We start from the raw sequence: 17833 nt of genomic DNA on the forward strand, positions 1-17833 counted from the left end.
CCATATATTATAACTGTATACGTTTATCTGGAGTCTGGTCCTAGCCTCGTCACTACCTCGCCGGGGTTAGGCCAGACACTTACCAGCACATGGGGCCGGTTGTGCTGATACTACGCTCTGTGCTATTTTGCACAGATCCAGGTTTTGGACAGCAGCAGTAGCGCAGGAGCCAGCCTTCAGTCCAGTGAGACACTGAAGTAGCCTTGCAGGCATTCGCAGGCCCGGCATCTCCTCTATCTTTTATTTTCGTCTGTTATCTCATATATTCGAGACAAACAGTTTATATTTTCTTTCAAACGGTTGTATTTAGCACTCTTAGAAGTTCGTGAGTAACGTGACACCAGTTCTTGGGTAAAGGCATATGTTGATTCTCGCATTATTGTTCAGTTTTCTTTAAATTTAAGTCTTCCGCATATTTATTTAATTTCGTTGCTTTCATGCTATCGCCGATCATTGTTAAAAGAAGTAATTGTTAACGAAGTAAGCAGTTAAGGATTGGCTTGCCTAGCTCTCATTAGTAGGCGCCATCACGACTCCCGAGGGTGGGAAATCCGGGTCGTGACATTGTAACACTTAATTATTTGAAATAAAATACTACGATTGTTGCAATATTTTCGGTCTTGATTTTATTTTCTCAACGCAAATTCATTGTCTACAAATTTTGGCACGCCCGGTGGGACAATCTCTACCTCTCATCTTAACTTTTCAATCACCAAAGTCCAAGAACATTGAAATGGCTTCAAAGAAAATCAACTCCAAATCAACATCCACTAAGGCTGCTAATTCCAGGTTCTATGCTGATGTGGAAAGCATCCTCAATATCACCTTTGGAAGCTTCAGACCAGTTACGAGGAGCAAAGCAATCTCTTTAGGACAACAAACACCCCAAGTGACGTCCGCATCAACCCCTGTTTTCGGATCTTCATCCTCAAAAGGAGCAAGATCTTCCACAAACGCATCTGAAGGAGGAAGCGATGTTTTTTAAAAGATCAAGAAAACTCTTGCTCTCCTTGACCTCTCCGGATCCAAGCACTCTGCTGTGAAGGAAGATGATGATGCTTCAAGTGATGGATCCTCCCCACTTACACCACATAGTGTGAACCAATCAAGGATCAATCTGTGTGAAATTCAATGCTACTCTCCATCGTCCACGACAATCATACAAGCCATGGTGACAAACACTTCATCTATGGAGGAGAAATTGGCAAACTTGACGGAAGAAATCGCTGGCTTGACCAAATGCATGCAAAATCAAGAGACTAGAATTGACAAGCTAACAAACAGGGTGGGAATCTTGATGGAAGAAGAATCCACTCATGCACCCAGCAAACTCCCAGAAGTCCAAGAGATTGATCCTCCTCCACAACAAGTTGTATCCACTAAGGAAATTCCAGTCTCTTCGGAAGGGATGATTCCAATCAATCAACTAAAGGAGTTCATTAAAGGTACTATAAAAAATGAATATGAAGTCGTTTCCAAGTCCTCCTTTACCTACGCAAAGCCATACACTTCAAGGATCGATATGTTGAAGATGCATGCTGGCTATCAACCTCCAAAATTTCAACAGTTTGATGGCAAAGGAAATCCAAAGCAACATGTGGCGTACTTCGTTGAGACATGCAACAATGCTAGGACTTATGGAGATTACCTCATCAAGCAGTTTGTCTGCTCATTAAAAGGAAATGCTTTTGATTGGTACACAAACCTCGAGGCTGGATCTGTTGATAGCTGGGATCAACTAGAGCAAGAATTCCTCAATCGCTTTTATAGCATGAGATGCACTGTGAGTATGATCGAACTTATAAATACCCGTCAACGAAAGGATGAACCAGTTATCGAATTTATCAATCGTTGGAGGAATGCAAGCCTCAACTACAAATATAGGCTCAGTGAAGCTTCAGGCATAGAGATGTGCATCCAAGGCATGCATTGAGGACTGTGCTACATCTTGCAAGGTATCAATCCTGGCACATTTGAAGAACTTGCAACTCGTGCCCATGATGGAGTTGAGCATGGCCTCCACTAAAAATGAAAGGTTGCCAACTATGAACCTCGCAAAGGGAATGACAATCAAGAAGTCAGGAAGTGGGGCAAGTTCGTACCCAAGTCTGAAAGCAAAGAAGGTATGAATGTCAACACGTCACCTATGAAGTTCACGACGAAGGTGAGCAAGAAGCAGAGTATGAAATCCAATTCTTTTCAAGATAAGCCAAGTGGAAAGTTGACTCTAAAAGAAATGCATGAGAAAGAGTACCCATTCCTGGATTCTGATGTGCCAGCCATTTTTGAAGAACTCCTCGAGTTAAATCTTATTGAGCTTCCAGAGATGAAGCGACCAAATAAAGCTGGGAAAACAAATTACCCAAATTACTACAAATATCACCGACTTGTAAGCCACCCTCTGGAGAAGTGCTTTGTCTTCAAGGACAAAGTTATGGACTTGGCTCGCGAAAAGAAGATCGTGCTTGAAGATGAGAAAGCAAGCATAAACCAAGTCTCTATCACCTTTGGCTCATTCAATCCAGATGAATTATGTGGTTTTAAAGAAAGTAAAGATGAAGAATTACTGGAGAGCGACAAAGCTGAAGTCAATCAACCTGATGATGATGAAGGTTGGACATTGGTGACTCGTCATAGGCACCACAAAAGGAGCCCACGAAAAGAATCAATAGAATAACCAACAAGGAAAATGATGGTGAAAAGGCCAAGGAGATGGAATCCAGTTAAATATTTAAAGAAAGCAAAAGTGGAGGTGCACCATCCTCAAAAGCCACGACATCCAGTGACCTTGGAGGAGTTCTTCCGCACGAAGATTTCCTATGAGGGTATTGATGCCTTTTGTTGCCATCCTGACAAGGGGGAAGAAAAGAGTGATGATCTACCATTTGCACCATCTTCGGAAAAGACCATCGAGTCCACTCCTCAAGAAGTTAATGCTTGTGAGGAAAAGGTCACATTCACAAATGACGATCTTTTGCTAGGTGACACTCCTCATAACCGCCCATTGTACCTGGTTGGCTATATGCGCAATGAAAGGGTAAATCGAATTTTGGTTGATGGAGGATCCTTAGTGAACATTTTGTCAATCCACACTGTGAAAGAACTTGGTATTCCCATGAACGAACTCTCAAAAAGTCGTGTGATGATCCAAGGATTCAACCAAGGGGGGCAAAGAGCTGTAGGCACGATCAGGCTGGGAATCACTATTGAAGATAGCAATCAAGTGCATGGTTGCATGTGATCGATGCGAAGACTTCATACGATGTTTTGCTTGGGAGACCTTGGATACATGAGAATAAAGTAGGTTCATCTACCTACCATCAATGTTTAAAATACTCCGAGGTTAAAGTTGAGAAGAAGATAGTTGTTGATGATGAGCCATTCACCGAGGCAGAGTCACACTTCCCCGATGCAAAGTTCTACTTGCTGAGTATCAATCACTAATACTTGAGCTCAAAATGGCTGTCAAAATGAAGCGGTTGCAATTGCAAGTCTTTGGTGACTCTCAGTTAGTGGTCAATCAGATTTTAGGTAGTTACGAGGTCAAGAAGCCTAAACTACGCCCATATCATGATTACGCTAAAAGGTTAATGGGGTGGCTCATGATGTGACTATTCAGTATGTGCCAAGGAAACAAAATAAGAAGGCGGATGCTTTAGCCGCCCTAGCTTCATCTTTAACCTTGCCTGATCAAGCGCAAGTTGTTGTATGCCAAAAATGGGTAGTACCGCTGCCAAATAAGGCTGAAAGTGAAGAAAATGAACTCAAGCATCTTGTCACTATTTCTAAAGTCGAGAAAGAAGAATGGAGACAACCCATTATCGACTACTTGTGCTATGGGATACTTCCAAAAAATCCGCGGAGAAGAACTAAAATCCGTCGTCGTGCACCTCGCTTACTTTACTACAAAGATACCCTATATAGAAGATCATTCGATGGAGTACTCTTGCGATGCTTAGGGGAAGATGAAGCACTCCAAGATTTGTAAGAAGCGCATTTTGGGGTATGTGGGTCACACCAGTCTGGACCAAAGCTCCACTTTCACATAAAAAGAATGGGATATTATTGGCCAACGATGGTAAAAGATTGCTTGGACTATGCTCGAAGATGCAAGGCTTGTCAATTCCATACGAATTTTATTCATCAACCTCTTGAAGTGTTGCGCCCGACTATTGCATCCTGGCCGTTTGACGCTTGGGGATTGGCTATTGTTGGACCACTGCCAAAGTCCTCTGGTGGGCACCTATATATCTTGGTTGCAACTGACTACTTCTCAAAATGGGCTGAAGTTGTTGCTCTTAAGGAAGTAAAGAAGGAAAATGTTGCAAGTTTCATCCGAGTAAACATTATTTATCGCTTTGGCATTCCTCGTTACATAATAAAGGATAATGGAAAGCCATTCGATAATAGGCTGATGAACAAGATTTGTGATCTCTTTGGCTTCAAGCAACGTAACTCTTCGATGTACAATGTTGTCGCTAATGGTCTAGCTGAGGCATTCAACAAGACTCTATGCAACTTATTAAAGAAAGTCGTCTCCAAATCCAAATGAGATTGGAATGACCATATGGAAGAAGCTCTATGGGCATATAGGATGACTCACCACACACCAACACAGGCGACTCCTTATTCACTCGCTTATGGAGTCGAATCTGTCTTGCCACTTGAGCATCAGATACCTTCGTTACGACTGGCTATTCAAGAAGGGATCACTGATGAAGAAATGCTTGACTTTGATTAGCAGAGTTGGAGGCTCTCGATGAGAAAAGGTTGGAAGCTCAACAGAGTCTTGAATGTTATCAAGTTCGATTATCTCGCACCTTCAATAAAAGAGTTCGCCCGAGATCATTTCAGGTAGGAGATCAAGTCCTTGCCGTACGAAGACCCATAATTACTTTCCATAAACCCGTAGGGAAGTTCACTTCAAAATAGGATGGGCCATGTGTCGTATAAGAAGCTTACTCAAGTAGGGCTTACAAGTTGGTTGATGCAGATGGCATGAGAATCGACGCTATCAATGGCAAGTTCTTAAAGAAGTATTATCCTTGAAGTTGCAACGCTCCTTGACGCATGAGCCTAAACTGCATGTTGCTACACTCCTGGAAAAAACCCTAGAATCTCTCTAAATATAGACATTCACCATAAATAAAATTCTATTTATAACACTTCCCCTTGAATATCTACTCGACAAGTAATGTGCCTCGTTAAAACCTTAACTAAATAAAACCCAATGGAAAAAACATTTCTAGAGAAGGAAAAAAGAGTACACATATCTAACAATACGCCTTTTGGTTGCCTCATTAAAAATCTTGTAAGGAAAACCTAGTGGGACAAAACCTTATGAGGAAAAAAGAGTACAACGCGTATTAACTCCCCCTGATGAGAGCATCAATTCACGTCCTTGAGCCTTCGCATTCCAATCTTGTGCACTAGCTTCTTGAAGGTTGATGTCGGCAGAGATTTGGTGAATAAATCAACCATATTAACTCCAATGAATATGTTGCACCTTGAAAATTCTCGCTATCACATTATCATGCTTATAGTTATAGCATGTGCGCAAATAGCACTAATTGCACTAAGAAAGTGGTACTTAATGTCAAGAATTGTATATGCTTTAAGCAACTTAAATCCTTCAGGGATTGTCATATAAGTTAAGTCATATAAGCCATCTAAAGAGACTTTAGATGTATATCAAGTTTTCATGTCATGCTAGACATATAAGATATCGAAAACTGATTGCACATACCATTGACTTTATACTTTCAAGTATTTGAGCAACATAAACAAAATTATATGTCTTTTATATGAAACCAATTCTATTTGAATTGTGTATCGTCTATTTGGCCAATATTTTTGTATCTGTCTCGACAGCCTTAAGATCCCCATCTATACTTAGCGCTATGATAGATGTCGTCGACGAACATTTTATATCGATTCCAATATTTTTTCATAAAGACATAACATAGAGATCTCTTCATTCATATATTCAGGTACCTGAATCTCTCATAAGATTTTATGAAGTGTTATGTCATGTGATTTTCTAGATCACTTGCCTCCTTATTATAATCACTTTGATCATTTGCTCATCTTCTTTATCAAGAAGTTCTATTTGAAACCGATTTGTCTATACGCTTTAAGCGTACCACAGACTTTGTCCTTCTAGGACTTAATATGAGCATTTGCAATGAGAATATAATTACTTTCTTTGGGTCAGCAAATGCGTATGGAATGCTTTGCAATATATTGCAAATGAATTATCCTTTTATGAACTTCAGGTTCATATTATCCTATTCGAGGATCTATATGTATAAATAATAATTCATTCCATGTAACTTTTTTCTCAACTGATGTATCTTGTCTCCCCCTCATGTTAGAAAAACTAACTTGCTTCCTCAACTTTGGAAATCCATCTTTGTGCATTATGGTATTAATGAAAATATACACCGCACATCAATAATAATAAGATGAAATTATTTGGTTCCTGACCCTGATCCACTTGTGAGGAGAGAATGCAATATACTTTCGTATATAACATATATACAAACTGATATAGGTAACTTTGTTCTCATAAGCAATAGTTTAGCTATTAAGTGGAGGCACTCAATAAATTATTTTGCTAAACCAACTGTGATGTAAACCAACTTATCAAGATAAACTTTCTTGAGTAGAAAATCTGGAAATTATGCTCGAAATTAAATTATTGAATAAGTTACCTCGCAAAACATCATATTGGGGGTTAATAATAATCGCACATGTAACCATCTCATAGATGCATCTTATGTGGTATACATGGCAAGTGAATGGGCCCATATTCACTTTTGATATTTCCAGCGTTTATGGGATTCAATCCCAATTTTAGTTGGTCTATTAATTAATGAGAACAAGCAACCTAGGAGAATTCGTAAAGAACTTTCTAGTTCTTTAATGTTTACTCATATGAATTCTCTTTTATTTTTGCACAACATACTTAAATTGATATGACTAAACCAGCTATGCTAACTGGATATCAATAAACTCCAAGTTTATTATAATATGAGTTTTATATCAATAAAGTTCTACTTTATTGTGGCATTCTTTTATTTGTGTAGTACAAACTGAAGAATAAAGCGGGTAAATTTTCACATACATATTACCCCGCTACAAGTTGTAGTAATAGAAGATATTAAATCTTTCCTTTATTTATAGTCTCAATATAATCAACTGTTTTCGCGTGTACTTTGGAAACTGAATAAGTTTCTTTGAGACTTACTACAACACAATACCTTATTGGTAATCAATTGTGTTTCTCCAAAATAGTATAATTGGCTCTTGCAGAGTTCTCAATTAATTTTGTACTACCACATATTCATCAACAGCAATATGGTGAATATCTCTTTTAAAGAGAAAGTTATACCATTATGGTTATGGTCAAAATTATATGCAAGATATATTTCTTGCATTAATGTTATTCTTTCATAATCGCATTACCAAAATATTTTGGTGTGCAATAGGTACGTAACCAATGATCATTCATACCATAATAATGACATTATTTTCTTATATCATCTCAAACCTCCTTCTAGAGGTGAGTGTGGTATACTCACTACCACTAGCACGTTCACATTCTTCCAAGAATGAATATGTATTCACAAATTAGATGTTTTCATATTCACATCATGAATGGACCACAATCATCTATATGTGCTTTATAAAATCTCATGTCAAATCGATGACAAATATTACTTTTACAAAGTGAATAATTATTTTGAGAATCCTTATTGTTCTCATTACCACAATGATGACGATTATAATTTCGTCTATTGCCACGTCCACATCCATTAATACATTCATAGTAATAATTTTTGTCTTTTTTCAAACTTATCACATACTGCTATCACATTCTCTAAAGGGAATGAGAATGGAGCAAATTCAATGGGATGGGTTTTCAATTCTTTGCCCACAATCATACATGAATTTGATCATGACAAGGCATAGAAATTTTACCACTTTGGGTGATTATAATATCTTTCAAACTCCACTAGAGTTGCAATCAAAATTTATCGTCTTTGCTTGTATTTAAAATCAAATTATAGAATGTCAAGAATTTGAAAGAGAAAAGTAAAATACTTACCTTAAATCCGGAATTTAATCATGAAGGAAGTTCATAGAATAATTTACAATCATTATGCTCAATCCCAAAGCTTCTACTCAATTGGTTAGAGTCTCGTGCTGATAACGTGTTATGAAACAATAAAAGAAGAAGAGTATTGCAGAGAAAAAGAGAGAGGAAATTCTTATTGAATTTTGGGATGATTTACAATGGAATAGAACCCTCTATTTATAGGGAGAGATTGACTTAGCCACCAAGTAATAAACCCTAGAATCTCTCTAAATATAGACATTTACCATAAATAAAATTTTATTCATAACACTTTTTACAAAGTAGTATTTTTGTATTTTTAGGATTCGAACCTTAGACCTTTAGTTAACGGTGAAAAAATCTTATATTCATCCCAGCACAATACTGGTGAAGGATGGGTTAAGTTCAGTGTTTTAAAAGGCGGGGCATGAGGCGAGGCGTTTTGTCTCTGACGAGGCGAGACGTAAGCCCGGAGACATGGGGCGTAAGTCCCACGAATCTTTAAATTTTACTAATTTCAAGAATTTTAAGATAGTATAAAATAATTATAAAAATTACATTAAAATCACAAAATTATGACAAATAATCTATTTAAAATATTTATAAATTATAATTCAACTATACGAAAAGTATGACATATATCATAATATGCAAATTAGCTGCAACGTCGTTACAACTCAAACATAAAAAATAATGTATTCAATACTAAATCTTATATGTATCGCCTAAGAAGTAATGAATCTTGAAAGAATTTCGATAATATAATTAGATATTTTTCTTAAAATACTCCTTTTATTTAATATGCTTTCTATTTGAAAGAAAATTTATATAAAAATGTAATTCACAATTTAAATATGATTCTCTAGCATCGCTTATTTTTAAGTCTCAACAAGTTAATAAAGTGACACATAATTCACCATACAATACCATGATAAGTAATTTTTTGTAAATAGTTACTGGCTAATACTGAGCTATTAAGTAATAAGTATTGTATCTCATATTATAAAAAAATTATGGACTATTATATAATAAAGACATAACAAAATTTCATAAATATATACTTTTTAAATGAAAGATTTATTTAAAATTAACTATCATAGCAGTCTTAGTGGATAACATGCAATAATTTTTATTTTAATTATGACATAAAATACTCGCAACTCAATGATTTATGATTAATAAAAAAGTAATTTTGAATAGTCAACGATTTATAAAGAAAATTTGAGGATTTACAAGGTTAGTTACATATAATTGCATAAAGTTTTATTAGGCGAGCGCAGTACGCTGGGCGTTGGACGTGCCTGGGGCATAAGCCCCGATGGCCGAGGCGTAAAGCTCACGGAACTAAGTCACACACATAAGCTCAGGGGCGTTTTACGAGTGCTCCGCCCCAAAGCGAGCCTCGGGCGAGTCCCAATTCTGCCTTTTAAACCAGAGGTTGAGTTAACTTCTCTGGTTAGCGGTGAACTAGCCCCATTCCTTATCCGTAGGTGATATTTTTTTTCATTTCAGTTGTAGTACATTATTAGTAAGACAACTGTACTGTTTAATCTTTGAGGTGGTTCATGTGTCTCACTTCAGATCCTTGCTTTCGTGGTGTACTCAGTTGTTGATTAGCATTCAGTTATATTTATGATTAATATATAAATGGCAATGTTATTGACTTATTGTGTTGTTGATGAATGAATTAAAATAAGCACAGATTATGCATCCAAGGATGTGGCCTAATGGTCAATGAAGTGAGTTGAGAACCATTAAAAAAAAAAATCGTTCAAATTCAGCGGAGGCAAAACACTAGGTGTTTTCTTTCTATTTGTCCAAATCTTGATGAACAAAGTTCTCTGGATACTTGTACTGTTGGTAAACAATAAGTATCCTATGAAATTAGGCGAAGTGCGTATAAGTAGGCCCAGATACCACGGCTATTGTTTGGTTTTGGATAGCCATACATTTGGCATGCTTAAGCGTCAGTACCTAAGACAAACTAGTTGAAAATAAGCTGTACAAATATACTATAATGCCAGTGAATTTATCCAACAATGATTGACGAAATCTTGGTCAACCTTTTATCTTTCTTTTTTTCTTTTTTATAATTAACTTTTTCCTGATCAACCTGTTTTAGAAATCAATTAAATGCAAATTGGAGCGAGCTGAATTTAGATCATTTCCTATCTTCATTTCAAACCAGGATATCATCAAAATATGTTCCTGATCTTAATGACCCAAAATAACAAGAAAAGATTTACTTTCCAGCAAAAGTATTAAGTTACAGAACTTACAGAACAGATGCTACTATCTTAGCAGCTACTGTTAGAACTGCATGCATATATTGATATTCTCACTTATAAATATGCCGGTGCGTCGAGGACTTTTCAGAGAAATACAAACATCAATTCATAACATTATGCAGCAACCAAGAAACAAAAATTATCATGATTTACATTCTGCACGAAATCATTCGCATGCTGGTTTCGTGTCAAAGCTGCTCAAGCAGATTGCGAAAGCTTGGAAGGCAGAAAGCGGGTAGCAGTAATCCATGGTGAAGATGTCTTTTCCGATTTTGCCAAATTGCAATATTACTGTTTCTTGTACTGCAGCTGGTATATTCTGAGAAGGATCAACTGCTATCGCTAGCTGAAAATTTTTCACAGACGCCACTGTAACACGGCCTTTAAAATTTAGGCACCAGCACTGCAATTGTTCATGCCATCTAGGGGCCTTGTTTTTTAGCACGAGTGGCTCTCGAGAAGGCACTGACACTTTTGAGGTTGAAAAGCCAGGCGAGCTGATATCTACAGTTGGCTCCTTCGTTTTTGAGACTGATGGGGGAGATGATTTCTCGACAAAAGATTGTGGGAATGATTTAGGTGCTGGAGCGCTGCCTCCCTCTTGAATAGAGGAGAAAGGGATAGAATGCATGGCGCAATGCATTCTCCTAGGTCCTCTTGTTCGGAGAACATTGAGTTCATAGTTAATGGCGGCGACACTGTAGTTGCACGCAGGTACTGTCGGGGATACTTGCTTCACGTTGAATCGTCGACTAAGTCGACCGCGATGTTGAATTGCTGCATCACTTGGGGGTTGGCTATCATATACGGTGAACTTGGTCCCAAGAAAGTTAGATCTGGTCAAATTATTTTGTAAACTATTAAGACAAAATGAAAGGAAATAGAAGCTTTTCTTTTTTCGACATTCTGAAGGTTTAAGCTATAGAAATATAAAATAGTTTGAGGATGCTCGCCTCAGTTTTCCAACACATGTACTGCTAGCTCGAGAAAAATCGTCCGCAACAAATGAAATTACAAAGTCTGTGCTTGTTGCCCTTCTGGTCCTTTTGGCAGCCAGCAATAGCTTATCGCTTTCATCCTCAGCTGTCATGAAGTAACACATCGGATGTGAGAACATTAGACCACTAACACTAAGAAGAAGCTATAAAAAAGTTCCGCTCTCGTTCTGCATATTAACTTGAACAATGTCTTCTATCAACCTAAGTATAAGTTATCCATCAAAATATAACAACAACATACCCAGTATAATCACACATTGTGGGGTCTGGAGAGGGTAAAGTGTACGCAAACCTTACCCCCAAGGTTGGTTTTTTTTTTGGGGGGGGGGGAGTGGGTAGAGAGGCTTTTTCCGAAAAGTTATCCATCAAAATACCAATCAAAAGTTATCCAACAACATAAACGTCATAGAAACTTATAATCTTAGCTTCATTGATAGGTTAAATTCACAAGGTGGATTTTGAAGCTGGTTCCAAGGCAGTACAAGCATAGAACGGGGAGTGGGTAGAGAGGCTTTTTCCGAAAAGTTATCCATCAAAATACCAATCAAAAGTTATCCAACAACATAAACGTCATAGAAACTTATAATCTTAGCTTCATTGATAGGTTAAATTCACAAGGTGGATCTTGAAGCTGGTTCCAAGGCAGTACAAGCATAGAACAAACTCGTAAATTTAGAAGACAAATTTCGTTCACTGATCAGCTATGTAGGTAGATCTTAAAGCTGATTCCACGGCACACAATCATTGAAGATGATCTGGTAATATTCAAGTGTCAAAGAACAAAAGGAGCAAGGTCAACAGAAACGTGTGACTTACATGGAGTCAAACCAAAGTAGAGGCGATAAACAGAATTGGCTCTGTCCCGTTTAATAAAGCAATGAATTGGGGATTCACGGGGACCCGGCTGTTCCAAAGAAGAAAAGGAAAAAGAATGATCTCTCGATTTTACTTTTTTGTAATTGGCAATAGGAATAAGATAATCGTCGAACAGATTAAGGCGAAAGAATACCTGCTTCAGTGAAATGGGGAAAGTAAGCCTACCACATTCCTCGGGAGTCTTGACAATTTCTTTAGTAACTTCCCTCCATGACTTACAAACAGAAGCACAAAAGACTACAACGGTCCGAGCAGGCCACGATGTCTCACTCTCTTCAACCCTGCGGATAATATCCAATAGCAATTCTGATGGTAAATTTGCCCATTGGCCTTGTTGATCGGGATCAAAATGTGACACATCAGGTGCTATATGTGATCGGGTTCTGTTTCGCCAACGCCTTCCGTCCATTCCCCTCCTTGATATACTCCCTATCCCATCTTTCATCTCCCTCAGCTCACGGAAAATGCTCTTAACGACATCTCTATTTATCACATTAACAAGCGTTTCCTACAATGGAATGGCAAAAAGTTTAGAACAATCAAAAAACAATTAGAACAGTAAAAAGGGCAGCCCAATGCACTAAGCTCTCGCTATGAGCGAGGCCCGAGGAAGGGCAGGACCACAAGGGTCTATTGTACACAGCCTTACCCTGCATTTCTGCAAGAGTCTATTTCCACGGGTCGAACCAGTGACCTCCTGGTCACATGTAAGCAATTTTACCAGTTACGCCAAGGATCCCTTTCAACATTTAGAAGGGTGAAAATGAGAATTACTTTGGCCCCGTTCAACGATCATGTTCCTGTTTATCAAGAAAAACTTTCAAGAATTTACCCCTTTTGACTACATACACTGTTTTTAACTAGCAGATCTGACACTACTAGGTTTAGCCTCTATTAGTCAACGATCAACTGTGCCTTAATCCCAAACAAAGTTGGGGACGGCTAGATGAATCGTCTACACCGTTTCGCTCTATTTGGGTCCAAATCCCTCCAATGCACATGAGGGGAAAGAGTCTATTTGCTCAATTTCTAGCACAGCTCTAGAATAAAATAATTACCCCATGATGAGCATTGAAATTAAGTGAAAAAATAGATATTTTCTCCATCTCTAGCACAGCTCAAGAATAAAAATCAAAACTTTATTAGGAAATCAACTGATCCCAATACAAAAATTGAGCAAAAATAAAACACTCACAATTTAAAATACCCATCTCCACAAAGGCAAGTAGATATTTGCACAATTTCTACCACAGCTCAAGAATAGAAAAAATAAAAAATTAAACTTTATTAGAAATTAAATTGTTCCCTGTTCCAAATTCAGCAATAATAATACACCCACAAAGGCAACTTAATACAAAATAGAAATAGAAAAATGGGGCTCAGATCTTTAACATGAAATGAGAAGAAAGACAAAAAAAAAAAAAAAAAAAAGGAGAAAAAGGCCATAAAAATGAAAACTTTAAATCCGGAATGAAAACTTTAAACAGAAAACAGAAAGAAAACACCAACAAAAAACAAAAATGGGTCTGAAATAGGGGTAAGAGAAATAAGAAGAAAAAAGTACCTGAGAAACGGGTTGCGAAAAAATTATAATATTTGATGAGAGAAAGCTCAAGAATGTAGAGATCTCAAGAACGGTAGATTAGTTATTTTCCATTCTGAGGGTTCTCACATCGCCGGAAACCGCCAGTGGCACCACCAACTCCGCCGTAATATCTGCCAACCCAAGTTGAAAAGCTTTCCTACGTGGTATGCAGCAAAAAGTTGAAAAGCAAAAATTTTCCCTTTAAGTCAGAGACTTTGAAGTTTGAACCTAGGAACTCCCCTCATTATTATTCTTTTTAATCCACTACTAGTATTATTACCCGCGCGATGCGCGGATACAAACCTATGATTTGAGTTATTTGATTTATGTGCAAATAACTTTAAAATATTAATCTTTCAGATAAAATTTATATATAATCATTAAACAAATGTTAATAAAAAATAGAAATTTCTCAAATCTCTTAAAATTACTCATAATTTCTTGTCCATAATGCATTACCCATAACTTAAAATTATCATAGTCTTGTCCGTTACTTCCATTATAATACATTATAAATAAAAATATGTTTTTTTTCTTGTAGTAAAATGTTTTATTTACTTTTATTCTTTTGATCTATTGTTCATATTAATTTTTAAATTTATCATATTTTTTATAATACCTATATTCTTATCTTTATAATTAATTAAGATAAAGGCGTTATTTTTATCTTTCAATTTATTTATTTTTTAGATTTTATTAATTAAGATAGGGCAGACAATATTTTTACAAAAATATTCACTTTCTTTTCATTCAGATTCAAAAAAAAAAAAAAGTATTAGTATTAATATTATCTAAATTGCCAAGTGATTTTATAGTAGTTTGTCACGTGGCTTAACCACAATGCAAATTTTATTCATTATTGTTTAAAATACTTTCTCTTCTCAAAATTCAAATAAGTCTTATTCTTCCAAATATTTCTACGTTAAAATTATTTATTTATACATATTTTTCTCTTTTTCTTTTAATTTTTTAAATTATGTTGTCCATATTAATGTTTAAATTTATCATATTTTTTATAATACCTATATTTTTATCTTTATAATTAATTAAGATAGAGGCGTTTTTTTAATCTTCCAGTGTAATTTTTTTTTAAAATTTATTAATTAAGATACGTCAGACAATATCTTTACAAAAATATTTACTTTCTTTTCATTGAGATTCGAAAAAATATGTTTTAATTTAAATTAAGTATTAGTATTAATACTATCCTAAATTGCCAAGTGGCTCTATAATAGTTTGTCACTTGGCTTAATATAATATATATAAACACTCACACACACACTTTCTCTTTTCAAAAATCAAATAAGTCTTATCCTTCCATATATTTCTACATTGAAATATTATATATATATATATTCTCTTTTCTTTTAATTTCTTGTAATAATTTATACACACATATATTCTCTTGGAATTTAGTTTATAAATTTTTTGATTTTCCCAGAAGTTAACAATATTACAAAAACTCAATGTCAAATTAGGAAAAAGAATGTAGTCTTCAAAAAAAAAAACTTTCGATGTTACCCTTTCAAATATATATATTTCTTGCAAATAACCCTTTTAAATGCCTAAAATTAAAGCGACAAAGTAATTTTAATAGGATTTGCAATATCCCATAACTTTAAGCATTTATTAGTCCAATTAAAAATGAAGATTTTTCAAATCTTCGAATGTGATACAAAACTAATACATTATATTTTCTTCTTATCCTTTTAACTTTATCCTAAGTCTTTCCTAAATTATTATTTATTTTGTCTTACTTTGCTATGTGTCTTATTCTTAAGACGCCACTTTATTTTATATTTTAACACACTCCAAAGTATAAATAGTCATAAATTGTCTCAATTACGTCTTTTTATATTTTTTATTTAGTTTCTATTATAGCTTTTCAATTAATTTTTCACCTCCATATTTCCAGCTAATAAAGAAAATTTATGTGTGGATCAATATATAGATACAAAATATAGATATAGATGTAGATATCAATATACATATAAATATAAATATAGATATATAAATAAAATTTGTCTAAGATCTATTTAGATTATGTATAAGATTAATTCAACTACTTCCATTAATTATGTTTCCATCTATAATTTTTAATTATTAATGTTGTCTTAAAATTGCCAAGTGGCTTCATTTTAGTTTGTCACTTGGCTTAACCACAATGCATACTACCTCCTTTTAATATAACTAGTACCAGTACCCGCGCGATGCGCGGACAAATCATTTCAAATTGCGATGTAGGTTGTTTGAATCATGTACAAATAATATTAAAATATAAACCTCTCAGATAAAAATTATATAACATGAGAATTTAATTATGAAACATGATATGAAATTATTGTTCAAATCTCGTAGTGAACAACCAATCTTTTTAATATATATTTGTAGCAACTTAACCCCTTGATTTTGGTACTTGTATTTCGTTCTACTATCGATATTAAAGAATACTAAACATGTCATATTATGATATATCTTGTTCGAGCACATTAGATCATATTATCTTAACAAAATTCTTATTATCACTTTATTTTTATCTGGAAGTCAATATATCTTATTCATCACATCCTTTTACATAAATTCTTTTTTTGTTCTTTTCTTATAGTAATTGTATTATTTAATATTTAATCATAATATTTTAATTATTTAAATTTATCAGTAATATTTTTAAATATAATTTAATTATTTTATCTTATATATTTTTAAATTAATTTAAAGTATAAGTATCCTCACACTACCTCTATTTTTTTTATGTACATTCTCTTCCCTACTATAAATGTTAATTAGTTTTTATATTAATGTTTTACTTAGAGCCAAAATAATGTCATATTTTATTTTAAATTGTAACTTTTAATTAGTCTAAAATATTAATACAAAAGTTATTTGATTATCATGTTCCAAATATATTGAGTTCTCTTATAATTAATTTTGTATTAGATGCAGTTAAATATTCTTTCTTTTTTAGCTATAAGATACAATTTAATTTTTAATTTTTATTAGTAAGATTACCAATATTATAAATTTATTTGTATTTTTAAAATTGTATTTAATCATAGAAAAAAATTTCTTAATTGTTTGAACACACTATTTTTAAATATTGTAGTAATATTTTTACTGTCATTTTAGTTCTTTAAGTAATATTTTAAAAAACAAAAAAATAATCTCATCTCAAATTCAAATAATTCTTATCATTCTATTTTCTAAAATGGACTGCATTTTAAAAAAAATTATGCTATGCATTCAAACTCAAACTAACTACACTCGATTCAGATATTAATCATAGAAAAATATTTTCTTAATTGTTTGAACATATTATATCTAAATGTTGTAATAATATTTTCACTGCCATTTTATATCTTTACATAAAGCTTCTTTCTTTTTTAGTTTTAAGATACAAATTTAATTTTTGTAAAATTACCTATATTAGAAATTTATTTTGTAATTTAAAATTTTGATTTTTTGTTATTATTTTATTTTTCATAAGTAAGACTACAATTTCGTGGTATATCCATAATTTGAGCATTCACATCATAGTTTTAAGAACTTTCTAATCTCAAATTCAAATAGTGTTTTCTTTTAATTTCTAAAAGTAAATTCTGATAATTTAACATAATTTTGCTATTTTTTTAATCTAATATATAGTCTTACTACATTTTATGTGGCTTTTCGTTAACTTGTAAATTTATTTAATATCATTATCAACTAATTTTCTTTAATAATATAAGATAAATATATAATTTTTTAATTATGATTTTGTTTTTATTACACGAAAATTTTAAATTATTTAAAATTTAATAATATTTTTAAGTATTGTATATTTATTTTATTTTATTTTCTAAACTTATGATTTATAAATGTCCTTACATTATCTCTAATTTATTTTTATTGTTTAATTTTCTTAATTTTTGATTTTAACTGCTTATTAGACTTGAGTTATGTGGACTTATATTATGACTTTTCTTAGTAT

At 34.0% G+C, this 17833-nt stretch overlaps 1 protein-coding gene across 2 annotated transcripts; it reads right to left on the minus strand.

Annotated features, from left to right (window-relative positions):
• Positions 1 to 10347: 10347 nt before the first annotated feature.
• Positions 10348 to 14112, minus strand: LOC107778378 (tubby-like F-box protein 5). Of its 2 annotated transcripts, XM_016598630.2 has the most exons (6): positions 13846 to 14039; positions 12931 to 13081; positions 12415 to 12789; positions 12222 to 12309; positions 11361 to 11490; positions 10348 to 11243 (listed from the first exon to the last, which is right to left on the minus strand). In XM_016598630.2, exons 3-6 carry the CDS (start codon positions 12724 to 12726, stop codon positions 10574 to 10576), a joined length of 1200 nt encoding a protein of 399 aa, XP_016454116.1. In that variant the 5' UTR covers positions 12727 to 12789; positions 12931 to 13081; positions 13846 to 14039; the 3' UTR covers positions 10348 to 10573. The 2 variants fall into 2 exon arrangements, with proteins under 2 accessions (XP_016454116.1, XP_016454115.1); XM_016598629.2 differs by lacking the exon at positions 12931 to 13081 and having other exon boundaries at positions 13846 to 14112.
• Between the last annotated feature and the right edge of the window lie 3721 nt (positions 14113 to 17833).

This window comes from Nicotiana tabacum, chromosome 21 (assembly GCF_000715075.1).
Source record: "Nicotiana tabacum cultivar K326 chromosome 21, ASM71507v2, whole genome shotgun sequence".
In the NCBI taxonomy this organism is placed as follows: domain Eukaryota; kingdom Viridiplantae; phylum Streptophyta; class Magnoliopsida; order Solanales; family Solanaceae; genus Nicotiana; species Nicotiana tabacum.

Excerpts from the sequence above, each read along its gene's own strand:
- LOC107778378 (XM_016598629.2), bottom strand. The coding sequence starts at position 12,726 with ATGAAAGATGGGATAGGGAGTATATCAAGGAGGGGAATGGACGGAAGG. Across the intron at positions 12,310-12,414 it reads TCCCCATTTCACTGAAGCAG|CCGGGTCCCCGTGAATCCCC; the intron begins GTATTCTTTCGC and ends TCTTTGGAACAG. Across the intron at positions 11,244-11,360 it reads ACATGTGTTGGAAAACTGAG|ATCTAACTTTCTTGGGACCA; the intron begins GCGAGCATCCTC and ends TAATTTGACCAG.